This window comes from Erpetoichthys calabaricus, chromosome 13 (genome assembly GCF_900747795.2).
Source record: "Erpetoichthys calabaricus chromosome 13, fErpCal1.3, whole genome shotgun sequence".
Taxonomy (NCBI): domain Eukaryota; kingdom Metazoa; phylum Chordata; class Cladistia; order Polypteriformes; family Polypteridae; genus Erpetoichthys; species Erpetoichthys calabaricus.
This window is the reverse complement of record NC_041406.2, coordinates 139,050,593-139,073,933: the sequence shown is the minus strand read 5'-3', so window position 1 is coordinate 139,073,933 and position 23,341 is coordinate 139,050,593. Positions and strand designations below refer to the sequence as shown.

The 23,341-nt window shown below is 38.2% G+C and overlaps 1 protein-coding gene across 2 annotated transcripts in view; it reads left to right on the top strand.

Moving 5' to 3' along the window:
- Positions 1-2,549: 2,549 nt before the first annotated feature.
- The window catches only part of ptpn2b (protein tyrosine phosphatase non-receptor type 2b), a 53,318-nt gene continuing 32,526 nt past the window's right edge, over positions 2,550-23,341 (top strand). Inside the window, exons 1-2 of one of the 2 annotated variants that reach the window (XM_028817596.2) lie at positions 2,550-2,718; positions 20,363-20,453. In XM_028817596.2, coding sequence (XP_028673429.1) covers positions 2,662-2,718; positions 20,363-20,453 — 148 coding nt within the window. In that variant the 5' untranslated portion in view covers positions 2,550-2,661. The remainder of the gene's footprint in view (positions 2,719-20,362; positions 20,454-23,341) is intronic. The other variant, XM_028817597.2, reaches the window with a different exon arrangement.

The window sequence follows — 23,341 nt, the reverse complement described above, 5'->3', positions numbered from 1 at the left end:
TTGGCTGCTAATTAAGGAAAAAACAATTAAGGGGTCTGAGTCTTCAAGAGCAAGTCAAATATAATTAGTAACTCAAAAGAAGTTAATTAGCAGCAAAAACAGGTCATTCATGAAGAAAAGGATTGGAATGAAAACCTGCAGGTCCTCAGGACTATATCCAATTTCTGAGAACAGTCCTGTAGTCATGATGCGTGAAGGCAGGGGTGTCCAATTCTGCTCCTGGAGGGCTATAGCGGCTGTGGGTTTTCATTCTAACCATTTTCTTAATTACTGGCCAGTTGCTGCTAATTAAGGTCTTTTGCCTTAATTTATATTGACTTCACTCAGGCCCCTGAATTGTTTCCCTTTTCCTTGATTAGCAACCAAACAATAATGAGACACAAAATAAGCCAACACATGATCAGCTAACCTGTGCCCATCACACAATATCTGAAAATAAAGACAGTTGAAGGTTTCAGTAAGGCTGATCTACTCAGTTCACTAAAACAAACATCTTGGCAGCATTGTTACGAAAAAAAGCAACAGTTTTGGAAATGTCTACTATGGCAGAATGAGAGCAGGAACAGGCCATGGAATTAAATAATGGGTTTAATTAACAACAAGAATGGGTTTCTAACTAAGAAATTGGCTGGAGTCTTAAGTCCAGACTTAGTTGGTTATCTATTGACTCGCTTCACATTTTATTTCTGTTTGCCTTCCATTTAATGAAGAAAAGAATCAATTCAGAGGACTAAATCCTTAAAACAGGGCTATGAAAATGAAGGGAAAAAGTTAATTAGCAGTAAAAACTGGTCACTGGTTAGGAAAAGAATTGGATTAGAGTTGGAGACCTCACCTTAAGGCAGGGGTGTCGAACTCTGGGCCTGGAGGGCCGCAGGGGCTACAGGTTTTCATTCTAACCCTTTTCCTAATCAGTGAGCAGTTTTCACTGCTAATTAATTCCTTTTCCCTTCATTTCAATAGCCCGGTTTTTAAGGATTCAATAAATGACAGCCAAACAGAAATGAGACGTGAAACGAGCCAACAGATGACCAGCTAAACTGGGATTTCAAACTCCAACCAATTTCACTCCAAACAGTCTCTTAATGAGAAGCTGATTCTTGCTGTTAATTAAGCCTGTTATTTAATTCAATGGCTTGTTGCTGCTCTCATTTCCAAATTTGTTGATTTTTCTGTTTTTTCTAAGAACATTGTCAAAATGTTTTGGTGACCTGAGAGATCAACCTTACTGAGACCTTCACCTTTCTTTAATTTTCAGATATTGTGTGATGGGCACGGGTGAGCTGGTCATATGGTGGCTTGTTTTGTGTCTCATTATTGTTTGGCTACTAATTAAGGAAAAAGAGACAACTAAGGGGCCTGAGTCAAGTTAATTAAAACAAAAGCAAAAGAAGTTAATTGGCAGTAAAAACGGTTCACTAATGAAGAAGAAGGTTAGAATGAAAACATGCAGCCACTGCGGCCCTCGAGGACCGGAGTTCGACACCTGTGCCTTAAGGGAACAAAAAATGACAAGATATTATTTGTATACAGTACACCTCCATTTAAAATCACAAAGGAATGCCCCGTTTATTATGACAGTATATTCGGTTTTGTCAATGGCTGTTTAGAAAATGAAAACGCAATTGTTTACTTCCATACATTTTTATTGTGGTAGCATAAGCAGTTTAGGCAGCTAGCCGAGAATCACAAATCATGATCATGGTAAACAGTTAGTTTTTTCTATATTACACAGGATGTAACTTAAAGTGCTTTACAAGATGTCAAAGAAATAGTTACAAGAAAAGAGAAACACCAAAACTAGAATAACATACAAAAATAAATCAGTGAAAAGTGAACCGTCAAAATATTCACACCACATTATTGCTGAACTAAAATGTGAAAAAAACAAATATATTGTAATATAAAAATTTCTTTTTAAATCTTTTTATACATTTTTCGTACACTATTACTGCCTATACTGGTTTACACCCGTCTAACTTTTCATACACACAGCATGTTGCTATAATAATAAATGTTATGTTACAAGTACACTTTTTAGAAAAAAAAAACAAAACATTTTTTTAAATATATAAGTCATCACTTAGTACAAACCTGAATATTTGATACATAACTGAATCCGGTACAGAGAAATTCGATAGCAAACACTGAACAAAATACAGCAGGAAGACAAAGACATAATTTACAATAAAACTGTCGCGGGAAAGCAGCGTTTGTAAAAGGCTGCTTGACTTTTGACATATTTCTATGTTATTATGTATTACAAATATTTAACGTTGCACAAAACAAAAAGAAACTTCGCACCAGAAGGTTCAACTGATCGGAAGACCGTAGCGCTAGCTTTCCAATTCAAGCGGGAGAGGCGTCCCGATGTGACGTTTTCCGGAGCCCGCCTTCAAAATAACGCGTTCCACTGCAGCCGGGGTTTTAAGCCGTCAATCAAGATCAACGTGCCCAGTTATTGGTGAATATCCTCTCCATCCTGCGGCAGGGGGGGTGGGCTCTGGCTGGCCTAGTGGCGACGCATGCGTCGGCGTGGACTACCATGACGTCACTTTTACTGAGAGGCAGTTGTTCCGCACTGTTTCGGCGAATGGCTGCGCTTAAGGATGCGTAACGATTGAAACGTAAAGCCCCGAAGCAACGTATCCCGGAATTGAAATGGATCGGGAATTTGAAGATATGGATTCTGCTGGACGGTGGCAGAATCTGTATATGGTAAGTAGAAGCTGCAGTGCTTTTATATTTGGATTTTTACATAATGCCTTACGTTTCTGTTGCCGTGCTATTGAGGAAGTTCTTGGGCCCCGGCCAACTTCAGGAGCGCGCGTGAAGTGAATAGGTAGGCTAGTGCGCAAGCGCATGTGCGTCACTTCAGAGAATTTCGAGTGCAAGCTCATCGGGGTTAGAGGAAATGAGAGGATTAAAGAAGTGGAGATCGGCGTATCTCGAATTAGCTTTAGTCGTGCTCAGACAACAACGTTGTGAAGGAGCTTTCGTTTTCATGCACCCTGTTAGAGTGACAAATGGGGCAGTAATGACTAGAGGAAAAATCACACACTTCGTTATGTTTCCAGTGCTCTATAACACAATATTGCAAACTTGCGTTAGGCCTGATTGAACTAGGTGAAAGTATTTTTATTTTCGTACGACTTGATAACGTACCAGAGCAAGAGCATATCTGATTACAGTAACTCACCCTCCCCGAGCTACTGTCAGTTCCAGGAATTTTCAAGTAAACACTGTTTAGACGTTCTTCGCATGACATCAACTCAGAAATAAGCTGAACTGCAAAAAAGTAAAGAATATCAGAAAAAAATTAAACACAGACGATCTCGCCAAATTAGTAATCTGTACATTGTATTATTTGCTAGAGTGTTAACAGCAATATTATTTTTAGCCTTTATATTAGCGTTATTGTGCCCAGTTCAGTGCGGGGTGGTTCTTTATACCCACTTCAAGTCAAGAGGCTATTAAGCTATTAAGAACAGATCTGAGGACAGGGAGCAACACAAGTTCAGAGTCCGGCCAGCCAGTGTGTAGAGGCTGTTGCAGAACTGGTTCGGATGCTACTGTACCTTCTGCCAGATGGAAGTGGAACAGAGACTGTAGGAGGGGGGCTGCAGCATGCTAATGCCTAGCACGCTTCCCAACACCTAATGTTAGTTAATCTTTATTCTCCACGAGGTGAAATTTTCTTTGATCCAGTCAGCAACATGCAAGAGAAGATTCCTACATATAACACATAAATCCATTTATCTTCTTAACATGTTAAACCTGAGCAGTGTTGCGGACGAACGGGAGTGTATGCAATAAAATACAAATTATGATATACACCTAAAAACAATTCTAAAAATATTAACTTATTTCAACAGAATTCAATTTTGTCTATTTAAAAGTTTTATCACCCTTGGTATAAAACTATTTTTACTTGTTTTAAATTATCACAGCGAGTATTGCCTTCCAGAAGGTGAAATTTTGAAACAGTTATTTAAGCAGGGTGTCTGGTCCTTTATAATCTTATCTGCTTTTCCTTTTGCTCTTTTGTTTTACAAATCTTGAAGCCCTAGTTGCTATATAGTCTACAGAGTACACACCCCAATTGGGTTATTTTCATAAGTTTATTTTTCTTGAACTTATTTAGCCACAGACAGTCCAACTAGGCCAGGAATTAAAAGTTGCTACACTCAATATGACATCTACAGTATAATATGGTTCCTTAGGATGCTAGCTGAAATGTGATACTGTGACCTGGTCTTCATTCCAGACATTTGTCACAGATAACAACTAGAACGTGGTAGTTTTTTTGCTAGTATCCCTGGAGTTCTAACTTAATAGCAGTATTCGTTTCAGGGTTATAAATGGCCTTTACTTTTGTGTTATTGTGCCCAGTCCAGTATGAATTATTGTTTTATACCCACTTGGCATAATGGCTCCAAAATGCTAATACCCAGCACACTTCCAAATGTGATCTGATATTCATTCCTAACATTTGTCAATGATAACAACCAGAAGATGACAGAGCCGTGGTTCTCTGAATCAGTCTTGTCTGCATCCACAAACAAAAACAAAAAAATAGACATAAACATTAAAGTACTTAAGTCTGCTTTACAGCTGATCTGAATTTCAGCACATAGCTTGTAAAAAGCGTATTGATTTCTAAAGAACTCTAGCCTGAATGATCTTCATCTTGCATCAGTCCTCACTCAGTCCATTTCTTTCCAAATAAATTAGAACAAACGAAGCAGCACATACAGTAAGCACATCTTAAAGAAAGCAGGACCACATCAGAAGATGCTCCTTGCATTCTGTCATGTATCCTTAGGGCTGTCATCAACCATTTATGAAAAATATTTTTGTCTGAAAACCTTGAAACATGGATTAAACTTCTAATACCACATCAAGGCGTCTGTAGGAGTTAGATAACAATAGCAAGGAGACCATTAACATCTATTTTCTTAATATTTATTCATCGTCTTGGGACAATACAATATAGTACAGGTTGAGTACCCCTAATCTAAAATGCTCCAAAATTCGAAACATTTTGAGAGCTGACATGATGCCACCAAAGATCCCTCTAACTTTATTTTACTGCTGAGCAGATGTAAACAACACATGCAGATTTCAAATGGATTTATTCATTCTGAAGGGTGGGTTGTTCTCCACGAAGCTCCACATAGCTAGGACGCATGATCAGCAACCTAGGTTGGGGTGCTTCATGGAGTAGTGAGTGCTACAATGCATCATCACTTGATTGACTTTCGGTTCTCCTGTGAAGTGCTGTAACGCAGGATAGATGCTGCATGGCAGTTTCAGTATGTTGTGTTGGGATTTTGGGAATGAAATGCCAACACCTGTGCTATGTGTTAATGGAATGTTACTACTTATGCTTAACAAAAGAACCATCATTCTTGGTAGGTGATCTTATTGCAATATGAGTGCAGTGAGTTTCTCTGACTACATTAGGAAGACTGGACACTGCTTCAAATTGCCATTCTATGTTGATAAAAACATGTTATGTTTTAGATAGATATATAGATAGATAGATACTTTATTAATCCCAATGGGAAATTCACAATTTTATATATGTACACTAACACCATACGAAAACTAAACGTAGCAACTCGTTGGTCAGTTAATGCCTTCCAGCCCAGGAGGCATGAAGAAGTGAAGGTTTGCTGAGATATTGTAAAATATAGTCTATACATCATATTCATCACTTTTGTCATTTAATATATTTGTCACATTAATGCACATTATAATAAAGGCTCAGTGATATGAATTATTATACACGTGAGTCGTAAGCTGGTTTGTCTGCATATCCTTGCTTGATCTAGGGTGTCTCCAAGATATCCCATTATATATATATATATATATATATATATATATATATATATATAATATGCAAATATTCCAAAATCTGAAATGCTTTGGATAAGAGATACTTGAGTTACACTGCTATTTATCTGTCTTATTATGGTAATGGTGTTGACAAACATGTTAAATGACAAGAAAATGTCCTTGTTAATCAACAGTTCAAAAGTCCTGATATTCTCTGTGCTTTTCTTTTTTCCTGGGGTAGTAGTGATTGTGATTTTCTGCTAGTACTAGGGGGTGACCCCCCTGGCCTGCGCTACGTGCCAGACACTTCACGTCTCTGCCGCTCACGTTGTGAAGGGGGGGCTGAATGCACTCCACGGAGATGCGGTTGCTCTTCTGAAACCCCCTCTTAAACAGTGACACAATGGGAAACAAATAGTTTTTTTTTCTCCTTTTTTTCCTCCTTTTTTTTCTCCTCTTTGCTCGATCAACTGCTGGATTGCTGCTGCCGTGCCGTGTGATCTGCATCTCGTGTGGCGCTTCGAACATTTAAAAGCCTGTACAGCAGCTGTCCTACTCTGTCTTTTATTTCCGGCCCCGGACCTGGTTAAATGTCTTGGTGCAAAGTCTTGTCTTGCGGGACGTACGTTCTTGTTATTTTTTAGTTTATAATTTAAAAACTGAATAAGAATCTGAAAATCTAACAACATCATATTAAAGTTTGGTATCATTCTTTTCAGAATTTATCAAACATATATATGTAGGTTTTAAAATAAGCCCGATTTAAAGCGTGACATAAAAGCATCACATAAAATCGTTGCACTTTTAGGCTTAGGATTTTATATATATACATAATATAGGGTAGATTGTTCATTTTCTCTTTGTAGTTATTTTTCTGTTGTAATTTCACTTTACTGTTTATATTAACAGCACCTCAATCAATGCCATTATCACATCACTTAAATTGGACTTTTCTATGTATTAAAATTATTTAGCCACCACAAGTCTATTTGTGCTTCGTTTTTAACTACTTGACATTGAAAAATGCTGCTAAAAAGCAAGTAGTCTATTAATACATGTAATTTCATTCAGTTATCAGTGTTATTTTTGAATATGACTCATTGTTACAAAAATATTCAGTAAACAAAAAAATGTGATAACTGACTCTGTGATGAAGTAACCAAAAAATATAAATTACTCCATCTTTCATATCAGTTAGAAGTTTCTGAACGCACCTGAATGTACTTCCTTGCCTTCATTTTCTCACTTGTTTAAACTTGGATTCAGCTGAGTGAATTGCAGCCAGACAGACATACAATGCTTTATCCAGTTCAAATCAAATCTGTCATTAGGTATGGTTAATATTTTGGACATGCTGCTTAATTTTAGTCTTCAAAATTTTCATTTTTTTACCTTTTGTTTTATTATATTTTATTTATAGTATAATTTATAGCACACCACTTGTTTACAATATTCATATAACTTTGTAGGAAAAAAAAAATTAAAGGCATGTTTTATTTTTTCATGTGTTAATCATGGCTGTGCAACATCCGCGATGGCGGAGGTAATATGTTGAACGAGTAGTGAGGTGAGAACCACATAAACATCCTGTGCAACACTCCTTGGTGTTAATTCAATGAGGGGATTGTAGAGTCAATTTCAAGCCACCTTAACTTTAGGATACAACTTCAAACGTCCTAGGCAGAAATGAAGATGAGAACTACAGGCAAGGGAGTTTTTTCTACTTTTTCCAAGATTTCTAAAATTAGAAAAAGGACAGCTACAGTTTTTAAAAGGAAGAAATAGTGATTTTTTTCCCATCTGAAGGAGCTGTCCTCTGTGTGTGGCCATCTTTCAGTGATGACATAGATGTACAATGAAATCGAGGATTTGGAGTATTGCAGGGCTATGACAAAGGATTGCTTTATGTCATAGGTGAGATGTTTTAAGTGAAGAATTTCTTGTGCACTTTGTGTTCACTGTGCAGTCATCCAATTATTAGTATAACACTCAGAATTTTTTAATGTGATGTGTTTTTGTCTGTTTTGTTGTCAATGTTGCTTAATATTGAGAGAGACTACCTTATAGTTTGCATTGTAATCCAATCTTTTAACCTGTGATGCACTGATATGTTTTTTTTTTATTATTGTTATGCCTGATGGAAATATGGTTTTTTTTTATTATTGTTACGCCTGATGGAAATAATTCAATTTAATCAATTGTGATTAGTACAGGCTATTTAACCCAACAAACTTGTCCATCCTATTCATGTAGATTGTCCACAATAACATCAAGGAAAGATTGGCAGGCCCCTACAACCCCACTCTTCATCACACTGCTTGAAAACTGAGAAATGCAATGCCAGTTATGTAATTTTAAAAGTTGAGCTTTTCAGTAATATTGTTGTGCACTATACACATGGATATATTAGTAGTTAAATGATAAAGGAAAGTTGATAAGTTAAAACTATGGTACTTTCTCTGTGTAAATGGTTATTATTTATCATGGTAATGGGGAGTGGTGACGTGTCACATCTCGGTCAGACATGCAAGTAAGACTTTCAGTGTATTCTGCACACGTGACAGTGACAATTTGACCACTGCTACTACATGAACACAATGGTTTGTGAACGTAACCCATCTTCGGAATGCTTTAGCTTTGAGCGAGAATATGTTCTCGCTCAAAACAGTTGTAGAATGGGCTTTGTGACAATGGGAAACTTCTGAATCATTCTGCTTTTGTGCAGTATTAATTAAGCCAGTAAGCTCAAACAAAGTATGATTAGTAGTCATATGGGGAAACATTGTTGTGTGAATTGGAGTGCGGTGTGCACAATTGTCTCATTGCAGTTTGAATGAGCTTTGGTAATTCTCTGTGAATAATGAGCAAACATTGGTAAGCCTGGATTTTCAGTATTGGATTGTCCTGTGCTGATGGAATCGATGATTTGAATTTTGAGCCAAAGGTACTTTTTTAAAATGCAAACATGTACACTTAATGATTTTTATTTTTTAAAATAGTCCTTGCTAGAAATTGCAGTTCTTGCTTGCCCTAAACCACAGACTAAAAATTGTAGTAAAAAAATATTCCCTGCTTTAAAAATAAAATGCTCAAAAGTTCACATCCCTGAAGCCCAAAAGAAAATAGCAACACATTTTGGCTATGAAGAAGAGGAGTAAATAAAAAAGTGAGCCTTCGAGTCTTATGATTTCACTTGACTCACAGTAAATATACAGTAGCAGCCATTCCACGTGCACTTCAGAACAGGTCACCCACCTGAAGCTCAGCATGAGCAGGTCCGGCCAGTACTTGGATGGGATACCATCTAGGAAGAAGCTTAGGTTGCTGCCAGATGATGTGTTGGTGAGGCCAGAAGGGGGCGCTTTACTCTGTACTCTGAATGTGGATCCCAATGTCCCTGTGCAGTGCAGTGATGGGGACACTGTGCTGTAAAAATGGCGCCGTCAGAGGTTCTGACTCTCTCTGGTCATAAGAGATCCCTGGGTATCCTTCATAAAAAGAAGAGTGTATCCCAGTGTCCAGGCTAAATTGTTACCATCCTGACCCCCTAATCATCCCCAGTCTCTAATTGGCTCTCTCTCTATCTAATCACTCACCGTATAACAGCTTATGTGTGGTGAGTGTACTGGCATAAAAATGTCTACCATTGCAGCATGCAGGTGAATGCGACATGTTAGTGGTGGTTGAAGGGGCTCCCCACTCACTGATGCACTTTGAGTAGTGATAAAAGTGTTATATAAATGTAAAGAATTATTACTATTACTGATGAGGGTAAAAAAAACACCAGCAGTTATTAGACTGAAATTTCAACCTTTGTTGCTGAAATGACAAAAAACAAAGAATAATCAAAAAATTAGCACAACAGTAAATTTTAACAGAAAAACAAAGAACAGTGCATATTAACAGCATTTATCTTGCATTTCCTAAGTATTTTGGGTGACTGCATCTGACACACCGAGCTAACAAACAAGCCTCTGAATCAGAATTTGTGAGTGTTTTCTCATTCATGCAGAGGAGTCTAAAGTTGCTGACCATTGGCTGGCAGAAAGTCACATTCCCAGATGTATTGATGCAGTGGTACTCTCGAGAAGGCAGGCCATGACAAAACTTGCATATCAGCATTCTTTTGAACAGTTATCACTACAGTTGTGTGTGTGTTTGTGTACCCTGGTACTGCATTGAAGAAGGGTCAGGCATCTATCATGTGTAAGCAGAGGGTCTCTGACAGGTTTGCTTGCTCAAAGGCCAAAAGCATAGAGCCAGTTTGTCACTGTCCTGTTAATATTGCAGACATTGTGCCTGTCGGTGGTTTTATCTAAAGTAAGGATGACAGATCAAAAGTAAACCCAGAGATAGACCAGTTTAATGTGTCAGTCCTGTGAACAAACACATTTTGGATGGTTATCTGGCCTGCTGAAACTTTGCCTGCTGTCAGGTCACTGAACAGCTTAATCCATGATGCCTGATTATACTGGAATGTGAAATAGCCTACCTACAGTATGCCAGTGGCCTTCTTCCCTACTTCTGGGGAATGTTATGGCATTATGGAATGCCCAGGAAACTTACTAAGGGCAAACTTTGTTTTGTGGGGCCTAAGCTTTGCATGTAGGCCTTTTAAAGGTGACCTGATCAGGTATTGCAGCGCCTTGAACAAGATGGCTCAAACTGCATCTGACAAGCTTTTGTGTGTTCCACCCTGTATAAGCTGTATGCCTTAAACAAACTGACAACTTTTTGTGAAACAGCATAGGCTGGAACTGGGGGTTTACCGTTTCAGAAGATACTGGATTTCTTTTTTCCATGATTGACTTCTATATGACTTGATGTTTGCTTAACCAAAGGCTTGCCCACCATGAAGAATTAAGCTGTGGTAAATAATAGTTTAAATGCTACTTTTGATATTTGAGATGAAATATGACAAAATAACAACACTTCTGTAAAATAGGTTATTAATTTAGAATAATTTAGCATATAAGTTTTACATAAACCTATTAAAGGGAAATTTTCTCTTTAGCACTAACTAGCTGTCCCCCACGGTTCCGCCTGCGTAGTAGTGAAACAGGACAAACTTTAAAAATCAATAAACAAATGGGTATCGCTAGCTAAGTGGAGCCAAGGTACACTCCAAAACGTGGCCAAAGGTAGAGTGACTCAAACAAAGGCTGGCACGGGAGTGAGGAGGGTCCTGCCAGGTTCCCCACTCCTGACGTCATGCTTCCCCTTTCCCTCGGCCCATGGCCTCTGTCTCAGATTAGCAGATAAATCGCTCCTATAAGCAAACTATGATACTTAGCATGAATAGAAATCTGTTAAACCTGTATGTCTTTGGACTGTGGGAGGAAACCGGAGCGCCCGGAGGAAACCCACGCAGGGAGGACCCAGGAAGCGAACCCAGGTCCCCAGGTCTCCCAACTGCGAGGCAGCAGCGCTACCCACTGTGCCACCGTGCCGCCCTACAGGCAGACATACATGGGATTTTATATATATATATATATATATAGAGAGAGAGAGAGATGTGTAAGTGAGTAGTGATAGTAAGGTTGAAAAAAATTTTAGTCAAGTTTAGAACTTGTTTTTAAAATAATTGTTGTTCTTTTGTAGAAAATCATGGAAAATGTTGTGTGAGAACATACACTTCAACAACAAAGAGAAGTCTAGACTCTACAATGTCTTATATAATGGGACATGTTCAGGCAAGATGCTGTCTAATGAAATTTTAGTCTTTAGCACCCGGTTCTAAATAGTGATAAATAGAGGTGTGTACTTAACTTTTTGCCATATGTAAAGTTTTAAATTATACTACAGACTCCGAAACATAATAAACATCATGCCATATTTATATCATTGTTATCTATAGATACTGTAAATGAAGATGCATACAAATATGTTAAAAAGAAAAAAAAAATTTCATGGGGTGTACCTATCTTTCCACTTGGCTGTCTATTCATTAGGCATTTGATTAATGTCCTTTTTCAGTCCTGAATCAGTTATTTTATTATGTATAGACTCTCTTGTTGCTGTTTTTTTTTTTTTTTTTTTTTTTTTATTTTATATTTTAACCATCAGTTCATCCATCCATCCATCCATTTTCCAACCCGCTGAATCCGAACACAGGGTCACGGGGGTCTGCTGGAGCCAATCCCAGCCAACACAGGGCACAAGGCAGGAACCAATCCTGGGCAGGGTGCCAACCCACCGCAGGACACACACAAACACACCCACACACCAAGCACACACTACGGCCAATTTAGAAATGCCAATCCACCTAACCTGCATGTCTTTGGAATGTGGGAGGAAACCGGAGCGCCCGGAGGAAACCCACGCAGACACGGGGAGAACATGCAAACTCCACGCAGGGAGGACCCGGGAAGCGAACCCAGGTCCCCAGATCTCCCAACTGCGAGGCAGCAGCGCTACCCGCTGCGCCACCGTGCCGCCCCCATCACTTCATGTTTAACTAAATTTATTTGAACTTAACCAACCGACCATTTAATTTCCTTAACTTGTTAACTGCCCAGTAAAAATAAATAAGTTTGTTCGTGATGCCAGTGTAAAATCAGGGTGTTATTTTAATTTTAATATACTAATAAAATACATTTTGCTATTGAGCAAAACGCACAGTAGAAATTTATCTCTATTACATCAAAAAAAAATCCTGGGACGAGATGAGACGAGATGTGACTTTTTCAGAGAGATACTTTCATGTCCTGTGAGACGAGACTTTGTGCCAAGAGATTTAACCACGCCTGGGGCCGGAAATAAACGACAAAGAGTAGATGACAAAGTAGAACATCGTAAAGAATTCAAAAATGTTGGCGCGTTACACATGCAGAGCAGGTTAGAGATAATGAAAGTACTAAAATTCAACAGTCTCTCAAAAAAAATGATAGCGCAAACAAATGGAAATTATCCATCCATCCATTTTCCAACCCGCTGAATCCAAACACTGGGTCACGGTGGTCTGCTGGAGCCAATCCCAGCCAACACAGGGCACAAGGCAGGGAACCAATCCCGGGCAGGGCACCAACCCACTGCAGGACACACACACACTCCCACACACCAGGCACAATCGCCAATCGACCTAACCTGCATGTCTTTGGACTGTGGGAGGAAACCGGAGCACCCGGAGGAAACCCACGCAGACACAGGGAGCACATGCAAACTCCACACAGGGAGGACCCGGGAAGCAAACCCAGGTCTCCTTACTGCAAGGCAGCAGCACTACCACTGCGCCACCGTGCCACCCAATGGAAATTATTACTTGGTGAAATAACGTAACAGCGAAAAGAGATTGAATATATTATTCAGATTTAAACTTTAAGTTGGAGACTTGTAGATTGTCTAATTCGTGTTGCCATCAGGGAAATGTAGTGTTTCTTCCCAATGAAAAGGCATATCCATCAGAATTAAAAGATGTGTTGTTTGGTGAAAGTGAAATCCAAATATGTGAGCAGCAGAGACGTGAAGAACAGGCTGAGGGGGGGGGGGGGTTTAAGCGAAGCCCCCTAGTTTTCTTTAAAAAAATGTATTTGAGTCTATTTGTTGCTCCAAAACTTCACCATAGTAATCTCCTTAGTATAGATTTGAGCTATGCCACATTTCTCTGGAATTTTCTGAAGAACAGGTAAATGGCAGACAGTGCATCCGAGTACAGATTCCCCTTCAGGGTTGATGGCAATATGTTAGAGGTCAGGGTTGGTATTGTGTCTGCTTACTGGAAAGGTAAATACCCAGAAGTGTGTTTATTTATTTTTTTTTTTTAATATACTCAAAGAGTTTGCATGTTCTCCCCGTGTCAGCGTGGGTTTCCTCCGGGTTCTCTGGTTTCCTCCCACAGTCCAAAGACATGCAGGTTAGGTGGATTGGTGATTCTAAATTGGCCCTAGTGTGTGCTTGGTGTGTGTGTGTGTGTGTCCTGCGGTGGGTTGGCACCCTGCCCGGGATTGGTTCCCTGCCTTGTGCCCTGTGTTGGCTGGGATTGGCTCCAGCGGACCCCCGTGACCCTATGTTTGGATTCAGCGGGTTGGAAAATGGATGGATGGATGGATGGATGGATGGATACTCAAAGCACATTTGCTGTTATTGCATATGTTATTGTGTCAATTATATATCTTATTTAATGTTGCTGTTGTTTTATTTTTGGCTTTAATGGCCATACAGATTATGTTGCTTATTAGTAATGTTTCATTCATTACTTCATTCAACCCCGGGGGGTTGGCGAGTGAAACCCCCTAGTTTGCTTTAAAAAAAATCTATTTGAGTAACATCATAGTTTGCACATGGAAATTAAATTGTTTCTATATGCTATGCGATAACTCAGCTGGGTCTTACAAGGTAGATCTTGTAAATGCATTGCAATTGAATGTTTCAGTTTCCATTTGAACTTCATATTGATGAGATAAATTGTTGTTCTACCTGTATATATGTAAATTATTTTCGTGAAAAATAAATGCTGTCCACTAAAAGTGAATTATTCTAGTCCATTCCACACTGATTTTTCATTGTTATGTCAGATTCCTACTGTCCACTATTTACATGAATATGCTCATGTTTGGCAAGCCACAATCACAGTTTAAGATATAACTTGACTATAGATTGCCTACTACATGTTAGCTCACATTTAGCAGTCAACATGTTAAAGGAACATTTAGTTGGTGTCTAATGGTTTTACAAATCAGCACAAATTATTGTGTGCACACAGTGCAAAAACTCTGAGAAGCTGTGGTGAATGGCTGGCTGATATTGATTAGAAGGTAGTTGGGAGTCCCATGACAGGCCATAGTAATCCAAGAGAAGAGAGGAGTCTAACATAGTTTATTTAATCAGTGATCGTCAGACTTTAAAGTGCTGGGGAAAGTCGCCATCAAAATTCAGGCAGCGGTACGTCTTGATGTTGCTATACATTGCGTGTTGCTACTGTCTTGTCCATCACTTTTGTTGAACTGTTTCAGTTTTCTTGACATGCTGATTGTTTTGTTAAACTATTCATAATATGTCTTTCACATCTCTATCAAGAAAAGATTATTTTTTTCACTGGTCTACAAAAAAATATTTTTTGTTTGCTACTGGGAACTTCAGAGCAGCTCTTTATTAAGTTTTTTTACACTGATTTCATACATGAAATCGAAATTAAGCTAGCACGTCAGGTTTTTGAAATACACATCATTGACATTTTGACACTTTTGAATATCAATATAATATATCAACACAATATCTGGAGTTTGGCCTCTGTCCCACCAAAATTGTTTAGATGTGTTTATTCTGAAAACAAACCAGAAGACGATACCAGAGACACATTAAAGCATATGTATGTCAATTTACCTCAATGTAAAAGTTAGGTCAGCGTGCCTAGAATTATTGGAGGCACTCGCTTTTGCGCTTGTACAGCACATCCGTCTCTCTTTGCAGGAACCAACAGTAGTCACCCATCAGACTTAGAGTGAATTTTCCCTGATATCAGTTTCCCATCTCCGTTATATCTTGATGAAATCTTTCCCCATGCTCATCTCTGACATCGCTTAGATTTGGTGGAAAAAGTCGAGATGAGAATGTAAAAAATGTGTCTTCAGTGATATTTTGGCTCCCATAAGCTAATATACTTTCACTATATTCTCCACAAGCTCAGTATAATTTCTCTGCTCTGTGACTGTCAAGAAAATTCTACACGAATGAGGGTGCTGACTCAGTTGGCTTCAGTTTCTTTTTGAACTCATCGTCAAGCATCAGTTCACAGATTTCAGGGCCAACAAAAACACTTTCCTTAATTTTGACTTCACCTTTCTCGAGACCAAACTTATTTATTAAATGCTGAAACGCATTGCCTTTACTGTCCAGTCACCCTAGTTGAACAAGACCTGGAACATCATAACTAAAAAATGGGACGTGCTGGACGAAAACGTTTTTCAGATTTGGAGTCGGCAAGTGAAATTTGTTAAAGTACAGGTAACAGAATCCCAGTAGCAAAATGCTTGTTGACCAGTGTAGTTAACTTAAGTATTTAGGAAGTACCACCTTATATTTAGAATATATTTGGAAAGCTATGTTATTTGTGCTATTAGAATGCCACATGAGTGCGGAGATTCATGGTACAACCTTCCTTACTAGCATCATATGACAGTGGCCTAAACAATGCAACACAAGGCCTTGGCAGATTTTACCTTTGTATGACCTCGCTTTTAAAAGCTTATGATTGCAAGGTTCAGCAACTCTGTCTGAAACTGAGCAGGATGTCTTACAAGTAAAAAGTTTTACATCAAGCATGTCTGAAAACCTTGTTAAACAATTACAGAAGATGGAAAATTAGACTAATTCATTAGTAAAACAAATACAGAGCACCAATGAGTAAATGTCAGGTAATGCTAGTACTTTCTGGAAAGTGTAAAAAGACACAGAATATCGGAATGGTAAAGCACACAGGAAAATCACTACCGAAAAACTACAGACAAACCCACATTGTTTCTGCCTTGTAGTGGTACACACAGGGATGTCGCCATGGAAGGTTGTTTTACTTGGCAGTATTGGCACCAGAGAGCGGTGATATGTTGCATGTTGATTAGCACATGCCAGTATGAATTTCACTATGCTCTGTACGCATGACATTAATGGCCCTTGTAAATCCATAAATGATAGGTGGTGTTTTCTGTATTGTTCTGATGTTTATAACCCAATTTTTATTAAAACAAAAATAGACATGTTGCTCCAAAACTTCACCATAGTAAGCTTCTTAGTATAAACTTGAGCTATGCCACATTTCTCTGGAATTCTGATTTTCTGAAGAACAGGTAAATGGCAGACAGTGCATCCGAGTACAGATTCCCCTTCAGGGTTGGTGGCAATATGGCAGAGGTCAGGTCTGGGTATTTACCTTTCCAGTAAGCAGATGCAATACCAAAAGTGTGTTTATTCATTATTATTATTTTTTTTTATACTCAAAGCACATTTGCTGTTATTGCATATGTTATTGTGTCTATTATATATCTTATTTAATGTTGCTGTTGTTTTATTTTTGGCTTTAATGGTCACACAGATTATGTTGCTTATTTATAGCGTTTCATTCATTACTTCATTCATCCTTTGCATTGTTTTGGATAATGGAATGACAGTAATTTAATCTTCATTTTATAAGTGCCTTTAATTAGATTCCCATCTGCATCTTCATAAGTACACCGTACCACCCATAAGGTAGAACTGCTGGCTATTTGGTTTAGCGACAGCAATCTATTTGTCAACCTTGACATGACTAAAGTGTTAATTGAGGACTTCATGAAGAAAACAAACGTAAAAACAACATGATCACATCCCAGTCTGCTCCAACAACTCTATTGTGGAGATTGTAAAGAGTGCCAAGTTACTCTGTGTCCACATACCGAGAACTTCACATGGATGAACAATTCCACTTCCTTAACTAAAAACGCCCAGCAGAGACTACACTTTTTGAATGACTCTCCCATCTCCCATTCTCACCACATTTACAGAGGCACCATCGAGAGTGTTCTGACCAGCTGCATTATGGTCTGGTACCGCAATTGCAGCGAGTCCAGCTGGTTTCAGAGGTTGCAGAGAATATTACGGGGCAGCCTCTCCATTCTCTGAAAGACACGTTCTCCAAGCATTGTCTGCAAGGACTGCTGCATTGTGTAGGGTTTACCCCGTCATGGATTCTTCATTCTTTAGCCATCTGGAAAAAGATACTGCTGTATTAGAGCCAGATCTGTCCGGCTATGTGATAATATCCCCTTGTGATCTTTCACCCTACGTTGACATCTTGGATCATGAACCCTCCCTTCAGTTTGTTAAAAGATCAGTCTCCATATTGGTCTGTGGAACTTGCATTTAATGGGTGCCTCTGTAATTGTGTCAGTTAATTTTACTGGCATGGTTTTGTCTGTTTGTGCACACTACCTTGTCTTATTTACGTTATATATACAGTACACTGTGAACCCTGAGATTCGTCATTTCATCTTTTTGTATACTTGTATATAGTTGAGATGAAAATAAAGTTTTAATTTTGTGATCAATCACAAACTGTCTTATTTGGGATGTACCCAATATTCTGTTTTTGACCAATCATGAAGATCTTGCTTCAGTTTCCTATTTAGCAATTGAAACAGCTTAGAAAGCTAATTCAGTGTAGCACCTCTACTTACAGGTGAGAAATGTGATTGATGAACTAAAAATTAAAGTGAAATGCTCATGTTTGCCGCTAAGAATTTCTGCTAGTACTCTATAGAGTTTTAGGTGTTCTCTATAGAGTTTTAGGTGTTCATTTGGATACTTGGGTACAATAGAACTATTTTGATATTTTAATTTGCAGTTTGCTTTTCAGGTGTTGCTCTTTAACTATTAATTTAAATAGCTTTGTTAATGTCATTTAGAAAAATATTTAGGTTTCCTAAATAATTTGAATATTTATCATGCTATTGATATTAAATACTATTTCTTGTTATGCATTTTTATTTTGTAATTTGCATTTTATTTGTAATTAAGTAATGAATATGTGATTCACCCTTGCTATTGCACTTACATTCGTTTTTTTAGTATGTATTTTCAAACAATACTTCTTCTTTCGGCTGCTCCCGTTAAGGGTTGCCATAGCGGATCATCTTCTTCCATATCTTTCTGTCCATCTTGTTCTGTTAGATAGATAGAATTCTTTATTGTTATTATGCATACACTTAACAAAATTTTTTGTTGGTAGGACTCGGCTTCAAGGCAGAATACTTAAATACACAATACACTATAAATAATAAAATAAACATAATAAGTATAAAAGACAGCAACAATAAAACATCGAGTCCAGACTTTTCCTGAGGTAGTACGCCTGCAGAGACCAGTGATCTCTGTGCGTGGGTCTGCAGGAGAGGAATACAAGTGTATGTGTGTTTTTATTACGAGGAAAAGTGCATGTGCATGTCTACAGGGGGGCAGGTTAGGTGGTCCTTTCTTTCCACATACATAAACCTTCTCTTAGGCCTTCCTTTTTTCCTCTTGCTTGGCAGCTCTATCCCTATCACTCTTCTCCCAGTATACCCAGCATCTCTCCTCTGCACATGTCCAAACCAATGCAATCTCACCTCTCTGACTTTTGTCTCCAAACCGTCCCACCTGAGCTGACCCTCTAATGTCCTCATTTCTAATCCTGTCCATCCTCGTCATGCCCAGTGCAAATCTTAACATCTTTAACTCTGCCACCTCCAGCTCTGTCTCCTGTGCCACCGTCTCCAGCCCATATAACATAGCTGGTCTCACTACCGTCCTGTAGACCAGGGGTAGGCAATGTCGGTCCTGGAGTGCCACAGTATGTGCAGGTTTTTGTTCCAACCCAGTTCCTTAACGAGAACTCAATTATTGCTGATGAAGCACATATTGCTTAAGTGACATTTTAATGCTTCATTTTAGTGGTCTCGCTTGTTAAGGTTCTCCAACCTTAATTGCTTATTTCAATCTTAAACTGCTGCATTCAGTGTTTTAATTGCTCCTTATTAGCAATAAGATGTAAAAGACAAAGCAGCCAGCAGTTCTCCAGCTAGCTTTTTTCCAATTACATCTGTGTGTGTTCATCATGCACAGTTTGATTTAATAAAACACTTAATAGAAAAATGTGACAGACTGAAAATGATCTGTTTTAGGCTTCAAATCATTTGGATGATATCCTTGGAAAGGAAAAAAATCTACGATATAAAAGCCTTACATTGCACAGACTAACAAGCCATAAAATTAAATAAGGTCTGAGATTGGCAATAATTGGTTTCTAATTAAGCAATTGGGTTGAATGAAAACCTGTAGCCACTGCGGCTCACCAGGACCGACATTGCCTACCCCTGTTTTACATCTTATTGCTAATAAGGAGCAATTAAAACACTGAATGCAGCAGTTTAAGATTGAAATAAGCAATTAAGGTTGGAGAACCGTAACAAGCGAGACCACTAAAATGAAGCATTAAAATGTCACTTAAGCAATATGTGCTTCATCAGCAATAATTGAGTTCTCGTTAAGGAACTGGGTTGGAACAAAAACCTGCACATACTGTGGCACTCCAGGACCGACGTTGCCTACCCCTGCTGTAGACCTTCCCTTTCACTCTTGCTGATACCCGTCTGCCACAAATCACTCCTGTCACTCTTCTCCACCCACTCCATCCTGCCTAAACTCCCCTTTTCACTTCTCTTCCACAGTCCCCATTACTCTGTACTGTTGATCTAAAGTATTTAAACTCATCCATCTTCGCAAACTCTACTCCCTGCATCCTCACCATTCCACTGACCTCTCTCCCATTTACACACAAGTATTCTATGAGTTAAAATACTGCAAGTTTATGGCATTGTGTGTTTATCTAGGATTATATTTTAATTTGAAATAATAAGAGGGTGCTGATATACAGAATTTCTATTAAAAAAAAGTTTCTTGACTTAAGAAACAAATGTAAATAAGATATTTTACTTGATTTTTTTCCTTCATTTAATTGTGCTTTTAGAATTTTATCATGAACTTTATTTTAAAGTATGTTTTGTGTTTCCTACAGGAAATTCGAAATCAGTCCTATGACTCCTCATATAAAGTTGCTAAATATCCAGAGAATCGAAATCGAAACAGATACAGAGATGTGAGTCCATGTAAGTAAGAGTGTGTTTTTAAGAACTGCTATTTCTGAAAAAGAAAAATAAACTTTCTCTGTTAAAAATAACACAAGAAAAATAACACTTCTTCTGACACAAGAAGTGCTTTGAAGCAATTATAACTTCCTTAGTGAATGACAGTAACATTTTCACAGATTAAGCTGATCAGTATAGCACCTTTTAAATCAGGATGCAATTGGTTTGAAAAGAAGCATACAACAACTAATAAAAATTATATTTAGAAAAGACAGTGGACCACATTTTAAATAGCTGCACAGAGGTAAATGTAAAATCTGGTTACTAATGGACTATCAACAAACTGACAACTTTTAATAGTTTCATGTACAGTGTAATGTTCAGGGTGTCAGTCTCTTAGTAAAATTAAAGTTGTTCAATACGCATATTAAATGGGAGTGAAGCATAGCCGTAAATGAGTATGAAGTAATAAAATGATTTTTAAGGTAATCATTACACCTTTTACATTTTTGCATTTGTTGCATTCACTGAGTCAAACCCATGCATTGTAAGCCATGTTTAGTCACAACAAAACATCACTTTTTAAAGTTCAGTGTAACAACTCTTTGAACTACACTGGCTTATTGCTTACAAAATAGCATACAGTTCTGCTAAGAAACATGAAATCAAAATATGTGATATAAAGTGGACCTCCTTTATATACTGGGAGTGGACAACATAACAAACACCTCATCATATCTTGATATCTGATATCAAGGACCTGATAAAAGGGTAAAGCCACCCTTTGTCTCCAGAACACATGCAGTCCTTCTGAGAATACCTTTCTACAAGTCCTGTTTATGTGTAGTGGGATATTGCAACTTTCATCAAGAAAAAGGGTCAATTTCTTTGATTGATGTAGGAGATGGAAGTCTATTGTGTCACGTTGCAGTTGTATTAATAAATGTAACGAGCCATTCCATGGTTCACTGCAAAAGGGGAGTTCAAGCTCTTGTGTAAGTGAGGTGTGTCTGTACTATAGACTCTGTAGAGTTAAACACACAGCATTCACCTATTGTCACTAATTTAAACCAAAATGTATTCATTAACATACAAACTATTTAATCTGAAGTTTAATTATTATTATCCCATATAAGTTACATTTAAAGCCTGTGCAGCATCTCTGACTGGCACAGTATCATGTTTTCAGTAAGTAAAAACAAAATTGGGAGAATATTCAACCAAATCTTTACTACCTCCTAAGCATGTAGGCAGAGTTCTTTTTAACAGCATAAACAGTAAATTACTATATCTTTAATACTGGGGTTATCTGCAGTTATATAATTATATATTGCTGCTGCCCATAGAATTTAAAATTTTTCTAGTGCTAAGTAGAACTATTTTTATACTGAAACCACAGATGCATGGAAATCTAAGTGACTCACTCAGGGTCACACAGTGAGTCACCGGTTGGTATTGAAGCTGCACTGTTATGATTTACGGTCCCGTGCCTTGCTCAGAAGGCTACACTTCCTGTTATAAATTTTTGTCTCTGTGCTTAAAATGATCAAAATAATATAACAATGTACCATGCACTATTTTGTAGAAAATTCGTTGGATAATGTAAACTTAACTCCCAGGGTACTTGAGCCCATATAGAAATAAGAAATTTTAGAAAATGAATATATTTGTACTGTAAATAAGGCTTGTTTTTGTTTTTTTTTCTGCCATATGTAAATATTCTCAGTTCATGTCGGAGTCTCAACATTTCAGAGCTTTTCTTCATTTTTGACAACACACAGCTTCAGTTCAAACCAGTCCTTTTCCAGACATCAGACTGACTATGAGCTCTGTAACGACTCTTCTCCCTTTAGTATCGAGCTAATATTTCTTACTTCAACTGCATAAATGTGTGGAGTCCTACCCCCTCTAATATGTATTCACCATTATTGCAATGTAATAAATGCACTGAAATACACTGCCTGGCCAAAAAAAAAGTCGCCACCTGGATTTAACTAAGCAAATAGGTACGAGCCTCCTATTGGATAGTTACTACATGGGCGATTATCTTTCAGCTGGCAACAAGTTATTTAACCCCAACTGGTGCAATGAGTTGCTTCTCATTTCTTAAACAACCATGTTGAAAGACACATCTCGTGGTCGTGGAAAAGATGTTAGTCTGTTTAAGAAGGGTCAAATCATTGGCATGCATCAAGCAGAGAAAACATCTAAGGAGATTGCAGAAACTACTAAGAACTGTCCAACGCATTATTAAAAACTGGAAGGATAGTGGGGACCCATCGTCTTCGAGGAAGAAATGTGGCCAGAAAAAAATCCTGAATGAACGTGATCGGCAATCACTTAAACGTTTGGTGAAATCAAATCGAAGAAAAACAACAGTTGAACTCGGGTCTATGTTTAATAGTGAAAGTAAGAGCATTTCCACACGCACAATGCGAAGGGAACTCAAGGGATTGGGACTGAACAGCTGTGTAGCCGTAAGAAAACCACTAATCAGTGAGGCAAACTGGGAAAAAAAGGCTTCAATTTGCTAGGGAGCATAAAGATTGGACTCTGGAGCAATGGAAGAAGGTCATGTGGTCTGATGAGTCCAGATTTACCCTGTTCCAGAGTGATGGGCACATCAGGGTAAGAAGAGAGGCAGATGAAGTGATGCACCAATCATGCCTAGTGCCTACTGTAGACTGTGATCTTGGTGAAAAATTAATGACACACTGGATAGAACTAAATCTTGTGATATTGCAGAAGCTTATCGAAACAATGCCACAGCGAATGCGTGCCGTAATCAAAGCTAAAGGCGGTCCAACGAAATATTAGTGTGTGACCTTTTTTTTTTTTGGTGGCGACTTTTTTTTTGGCCAGGCAGTGTATGTTGCAAAGTAACTGAAGGAGATTAAAGTAGGCTGTGA